A 7,596-nucleotide genomic window follows, 5' to 3' on the forward strand; every position below is an offset into this window, starting at 1 on the left:
ATCATAATAAACTGACATGTCAGTAATGGGAATTGTAGATGGGATATGGCTACCATGATAGGCTTTCTTTGAGACTTAACTTCTCCTAATATTTTGGAAATTTATGTTAGAAAAATCAAGATGAAATATTACAAATATAATAAAACATAGACTGTATTTTATGATAAAATTACAAGTATATAAATAAACTCTACTATTAAAATTTTTATGGCAAGATTAAAACATTAGTAGCAGTTGTGATCTCTGGAGAAATAAATGGGAGAACATAGAGTTTGGTATTAAATGGGAGATTTGTTTTTCTGCATATTTTATACTCCTTGAAGTTTTGAACTGTAAATTTTGAATTAATTTTAAAGTTATCTTAGTTTTTTTCTAAGCAGAACCTCATTTGCACAAGAAATAGCATCATAAATCAACAAATGAGATTATAACAGAAAAGAAAGTTTCTGTATAGCAAAAGAATTAATTTGTAGAATGAAGAAACATCTTATAGAATGGGAAAATGTTTTTCCAGCTACTCTCAGACAAGGATTAATATCAAGAATATAAGTAGAGCTCAAAAAATTAAACCACCTAAAAGTAAAGGTCCAGTCTTGACATGTGCAAGCAAAATGAAGAGACGCTTCATAGAAGAACAAGTACAAATGGTCAATAAATATACGAAAAATGTTCAATAACTCTGGTCATCACAAAAATGCAAATTAATGCTAAGATTCCATCTGATGTAGGAAAAAATGGCAATCAGTATAAAATCTAATAATAAGAAATGTTGGCAAGGCTGTGGTGATAAAGGAAACATAGTACTTTGCTAATGGGAAAGAAAACAATTACAAACATTATGGAAATCAGTGTGATTTCCCAAAGAACTAAAGTTAGAAATTTCATATGACTCAGCTATCCCTCTGCTAGTTAAATACCTCAAAGAGCTTAAAACATCATGCTACAGTGCTACATGCATACCCATGTTCATAGAAACACAATTTGTAATTGCTGAATCCTGGAAGCAGACTGTTTATCCATCAGCAGGTGAGCAAATAAAAAAAGGTATATAAGGGAATGATATTGGCTATGAAGAATGACTAATTTTAGACGTGTGTAGTAAAATGGAGACACCTGGAAAATATGTTGAGTGAAATAAACCACTCATAAGCTTACAATCACATAATATCTTTCATTTGAGTGAGGAAAGCACAAACAAAGAGCACAACGAAATTTGGATAGAAGAGGACAAAGGAATAGCTTTCTTGCGATAGGAAAGGGGTCTAAGTTGGGTGAGGGGTGAAGAGGAGGGGAAGGGACACCAGAAGAATAAAGAATAAAAGTACAGGGACCTAATCACTTCAGTAAATGCAAACATGTCATACCATGTGGTAAGGTTAAGAATATCAACTAGAATGAAAACTGGAATAGGTGAACTAAATTAGGTAGGGTGGGAGGAGGCAAGGGAAAGGGACTGAAAAAATAAACAAGCTATAGGACGTATGAGGACCCACCCAGAGAATTTTCCTTGAAAGAAGAGCAACTGTCTCCATTTTGGATAAATGTGGCTCTGTCTCCATAACTGATGTTTACAGAGATAGCCAGGCTATTTCTTTGTGCTTTCCATTGGTTTAAGCAATGTAAATTGGACTAGCTGAGGAGCTGATGTGTAATCTTTGATGCAAGGAGTCAGGTCAGTGTTTCCTGCCCAGTGACGCCCCAAATATGTGGTTGATCCAGGTGAGATGGAGAGTCATGCTCCATGCCTTTGGCTGGAATCGAGTCTCTAAAAAGAGGCTGTGACTTGCCAGGGCAAAAAGGATTGTGTATCAGAACTAAAGCATCAACCAATTTTAGATGTGTTATGCAGATTTCTCTCTCTCTCTCTCTGTCTCTCTCTCTCTCTCTGTCTCTCTCTCTGTCTCTCTCTCTCTCTCTCTCTGTCTCTCTCTCTCTCTCTCTCTCTCTCTCTCTCTCTCTCTCTCTGTCTCTCTCTCTCGTGTGTGTGTGTGTGTGTGTGTGTGTGTGTGTGTGTGTGTGTGTTTCTTTTCCTCTGAATATCGGAGAGGTGATCTCAAATCTACCTAGCCCAATTCATGGCAATCACCATAGTCATGTGTTTCCCGCCACTGTCCCTGTCACTCATCCTTGAGCCACGCCTCTCACAGAGAATTGTTAAAACCTGGTTTGCACTCTGGATCGTGGCCTTTGTTCTGGTGAACCAGCACCTTGATGGCACTTACGACCTCTTGGATTCCCATAATTATGCATATGTCTTATTGTTTTTGATCTTGCCTTAGGTTACACTGGAAGTGGTAGATTAGAATTAACCCACTAGAATTCCAATAACTTCTCCATAAGTTTAAAAATATAAATCTTCCTGGACCACCATAACGATGGGAAAGAGAATGGACACATAACTGCTCTCCAAATGACTGTAAACAAAATTGAAGGCAAACATGTATTTAAAAAATTCTTTCAGAAGTTAAAATAAAATACGTAAATTTAGATTTACAGAAGGTCATAAAGAAAATACAGGTAGTTCCTTTATATACTTAATCCATTGTTTCCCAACTTTCATATCCTGCATGTCTACTTATCACTCACAGAATTAAAAAAGTAGCAATATTTTTATATTATGTACTAATCTATATGCTTGACTTAGCCAGTTTTCTCACAAATGTCTTCTGTTTTCCATGATTCAGTCCAGGATACTATATTCCTTTGTTTATCCTATATCTTTACTTTTCTCCAACATGTGGCACTTCTCAGAGTTTCCCTTATTTTCATCATCTTTGTACTTTTTAAAAGTATGAGTGTTGGCCAGGTATTTTTTAGAATGTCTTTCAACTAGTGCTATTTGATTTTCATGGTTATACTTTCTTCGGTGAGAGGGAGGAATACCATAAAGATGTTTTCATCAAAACATGCATGAGAGTGTGCAATATCAACAAAACTTAGTATTGATTATATAAATTTTAATCACTAATTAAGTAGAGTTTGCAATGTTTCTCCATTGTAAAAATATTATATACAATTTCTGTGGTCTTTTTTCTACAAGTGACTTTTAACTGTAAACAACTGAAAAGGAAGTGGGTTAATGTCTATTTAAAGAAAGATTGAGTCTTACTGAATTTTTATTGTGCACAAGTATTCATATTTTAAAGAAAAAAGATATTTACAAACTAAACGTTTTAGTTCTTCTCCATTGCTTCTTAACCTCATCATTTGGAGACAGCTTTTCATTGTCTCAGTGACTTCAGTGCAAAACACTGAATTAACGCTGTGAGACAGAAACAAAGTGTCATGAGTAAATAAATATTCCAAGTTCTGGCTCATGTTATATAAGAAGGTTTCATAACGATGTTTGACTTGGAATTTGAAGTTGCCATCAAGGCAGGATAAGAAAGTTCAGGTCACTATATGATGATAGGGCACCACTATTATTCGCAACAACACCTTCTAGGCAATTACTTTCTTAGATCTTTATACACATTAGCATTTTTTGCTTTGAGTACTTTTATTCTTAATTGTTACATGGCAAACTCATACATAATATTCTGATATCAGTCAGAAGTTACTTCCTCAATGAAGTTTTCTCTTATCCTGAATATAAATTAGGACCCATCCTTTTTCCTCCTATCACTTTATCATTTCCTTCACAACAATTATGGAAATTGGTAATTGTGTTACACATAAACACCATATATATGTATATGTATATGTATACATACACGTACACCATATACATATGTGTTTATGTATTTATATGACTTAAGCTTGTTTGTTTAATGTCTGTCTTTTCCATTGGAGTGCAATATCCTTGAAAGCAGAGATTTCTTCATCTTATAACTTAGCAGAGAGTAGCATAAAGGATTAGGAAGTGAACATGAAAACCATAACAGTGAGGCGGCTTTTATGATAATGCTTTAGAACTAAGGGTTTCATTGAGATAATGGCTGTATCAAAATACCAATTACACCGATAAGAAAATCATATATGACAATATTGGAAGGTAAAGTTTGGCAGATAGTAACAATAGGTACTCTTTTGTCTAAAGGTTTACCAATGACCATTTCAAAAGTTAAGTTTTAGCTGAATGGAGAAGTAAAGCAGTGGGAGAAATGTTTATGAGTTGTGGTTTTTGAAACACAGAGCCCTATGGAAGGTCCTGCTGAGGGCATTCTTCACTTCATTATTCCTCAGGCTGTAGATGATGGGATTCAACATGGGAGTCACAATAGTGTAGGACAATGACAATAATTTCTTACTCTCAGGAGAATTATTTGATTTGGGCCGAAAATACGTGAGACTGGAGGATACATAGAAGAGGCAGACAACAAGGAGGTGAGAAGAGCAGGTAGAGAAGGCTTTACGCTTCCCTTTAGCTGATGGAATCTTGAGGATGGCAGCAGCAATGCAAGTGTAGGAAGACAAGATCAGCAAGCAGGGGATCATGACCACCAGAATGGTTCCAACAATGGCATAGATCTCAAACAGTGTTGTGTCTGCACAGACCAGCCTCAGCACAGGCGGGCTGTCACAGAAGAAGTGGTTCACTTTGTTGGAGGCACAGAATGGGAAACTGAAGAGCCATGTGGTCTGCACAGTGGCTACAGGAACTCCTGGAAACCAGGAGGCTGCAGCCAGTTGGGTGCGTGTCCTTTGATTCATGAGGACTGGGTAATGCAAGGGACTACAGATGGCTACATAGCGGTCATATGCCATGGTGGCCAATAGGAAGCATTCGGCCACCCCAAAGAAGAACAAGAAATACATCTGAGTGGCACAGCCAAGGAAGGAGATGGTTGTGTCCTGGGCAAGCAGGGTTCTCAGCATTTTAGGAACAATGACTAAGTTGAAGCCAATCTCCAAGAAAGACAAGTTCCTGAGAAAGAAGTACATGGGAGTGTACAGCGTGGGATCAGCCAAGGTAACCAGAATGATGAGGCTGTTTCCCATCAGGGTGGCCAGGTAGATGATGAGAAATACCAGGAAGAGCAAAGACTGTATCTCAGTACGTAGGGAGGAGAAGCTCATGAGGATAAACTCACTTCTCCTTGTCCAGTTGCCTCCAGCCATAGGTATAAATCCTCTATATCATCATGGAGAGAATCTCTTCCTAAGAATAGTCACAATGTTAATATTTTTTCAGGTTCCTTCTTACTGTTAAAGAATTACATAAGTTAAAGATCTTGCATTTCTAATTAACCTATATAAAAAAATTGTCAGTTCAAAATCAAGAATATCAATGGGACATGAAAGGATACCATTTTAGATAATATCATTTCTGAGAACTCTTAGGTTGGACAAGCATGAAAATTGTAAAAGGACATTAAAAACCAGATAAAAGTGGGATCACAAAAGCTCTAGAAATATACCCACATATATTATTATAATACAAAGTATGTTATATAATGATTCTCCTAATCTTCATGAATTCTTCTTGCCCTGTCTAGAATTTGAAAGGTGAATAAGAGGACATGCATTGAGATCTGCTTACATTTCCACCATGCATTCTACTGCTTTATTTATTTATATATTTAACAATTCAAAAGTTTTTTTGCTTTAACACAAAATGAAAATTATAGGAGCACACTGACTCTTCTTTTGGAGAAAAGGGCTATATACATTACATAGTTATGTAGAATTATGGCTAGTACGTTAGTCCCTTTTTGATCAATAAAATATATTTGTTAATACTTTCCCTGTATGTATTCTCTTATACATCTGTTTTTCCTGTGATGGCACTGATCTCAGAAAAATTAGGAACAGCAGTTAAGCCGTAGACTTGAATTCTAACCACATTCATGAGATCCAATTACCACCTTGAATTATACTGAACTGTGCTTTATTTCCTTGGAATATTCTGCCTTGAACTGCAAGTTAACTCTTGGTGCCTAAGAGAATTAGAGAAGATTTCTACAAAATTGCAATGAACATAGAAGAAATTATAATTGTTTATGAGTATAATTAATATGAATTCTTTCAGCAGGTCGTCTAGATTCACTTGAATCCCAGTGATGTATTATGTGTTTTATGCATTAGTTAAAAATTAACAGCATTTTTATCATCTTAGTAAATTAGAATGCTGAATGCTATGTTAGAAAAATGATACAGTTGGACAAGGAAATTGGATGAGAGATCAGGATAAAGGAAAAATTTTTGACATGGCTAAGAAACTACCATGAGAAATTCAATGTATCAAAGACCAAATTAAACACAAAGTAAACAATGCACTAGCATGAGGTCAAAGTTTGTACATTTTGCTACAGTATACTTTTTTTCCTATGCTAAGGCACTTGCTCTATGTTCTGTGTATTAAGAAATTCACCTTAATTTCAAACAACAGAGTGATGCTTTCATATATAAGACAGGGAGAAAGATCCCTTGGATGTTGTGAGATTAATTGGTGTGATGAGGAATTTAGAGATGGATCTAAGAGCTCTGATATCAAGAAGCCCAGGGAGCATGTATTCATTTCTATCAACGTTCACTAACAAGCATACCATAGAAAATGCAAAATTATGGGAGAAAGGATAAATACTAGTCAGGACCCAGTGAATAATCTGTTTTTTGTGTAATATTTAACATTCCAAAGTACCTAAATAAAAAAGGAAAGTCATTTTTACAAAATATTGTGATGCAATTCATCTAATATTTCCCCAAAGCAGATAATATTTACAATTTCAAGTGCAAATTGAAAAAATGAAATACAATTTTTAAAAAATAATAAATGGGCCAAAGATACAGGAAACAAAAACACTCAACTGAAAACTCTCTTGTTGCTGCATAGCAAGACAACCCTTTGCCTCTTTGAATGGGTAAGCAGAGGAAGTCATAGGAGATGTGTGCACAAAACAGTTTGGATTAATGAGATAAATTCAATGCATCAGAGCACTAGTTTCCTTCCTCGAAATACAGTGCAGAAGAAACTGGGGAGTAATGAATTGTTTCTACTACTTACCTTCAACAAGTCTCATAAAACATTGATAAATGAATACTCCTAAAAATGAGCAAATCATGATTTTTTATTTCAAAGAGTATGTGGATCACAGTGTTTGAAATTTATGAAACCTGAATTAGTAAATTAGAGTGGAAGACTGAGGATTTATACTCAAATTATTGGGGGAAATTATGAAACTTACAATCATGATGAGATTAAACAAATTATAAAATGCAATTAATAGGCATCCCAGAATGACTGAACAAAGCAAATGGAAGTAAAATAATATTCAAGGAAATACTAGAGGAAAAATAAACATATCTGAGCTAAAGGAAATATGACTTTTTGAAATAATCTCTAAGTAAAAAACAAAATAATTCTCAAAAGATTCATTCAAACATATATCTCTATATTAATTCAAGATTTGTAAAAAATTGGAAAAGAGAAAAGAATTCTTTTATTTAGTCAGATTATAACAATGATTGCAATAACACACAACAAAAATAATCATTTAAACTACAGACTTGCAAAAGGTGAAAAAAGTTCATTCCCATTAATCTTTAAGGAAGTGCATATATATGTGCTTCTTTGCCATCATCATTATCATCACCATCTATAGTCCCGAGCATCAAATCCCAGGCCTTTGTACTGAGCTACATCCCCAGCCATTT

General features: G+C 35.0%; 1 protein-coding gene across 1 annotated transcript; it reads right to left on the reverse strand.

The window, feature by feature from the left end:
* Positions 1–4,107: 4,107 nt before the first annotated feature.
* LOC100716315 (olfactory receptor 10A5) lies at positions 4,108–5,061 on the reverse strand. Its single transcript, XM_003462444.1, has one exon. It carries the CDS (start codon positions 5,059–5,061, stop codon positions 4,108–4,110), a length of 954 nt encoding a protein of 317 aa, XP_003462492.1.
* Positions 5,062–7,596: the final 2,535 nt, after the last annotated feature.

Source organism: Cavia porcellus, unplaced genomic scaffold (genome assembly GCF_034190915.1).
Source record: "Cavia porcellus strain 051 isolate PalLab524CR breed Dunkin Hartley unplaced genomic scaffold, mCavPor4.1 scaffold_9, whole genome shotgun sequence".
NCBI lineage: Eukaryota > Metazoa > Chordata > Mammalia > Rodentia > Caviidae > Cavia > Cavia porcellus.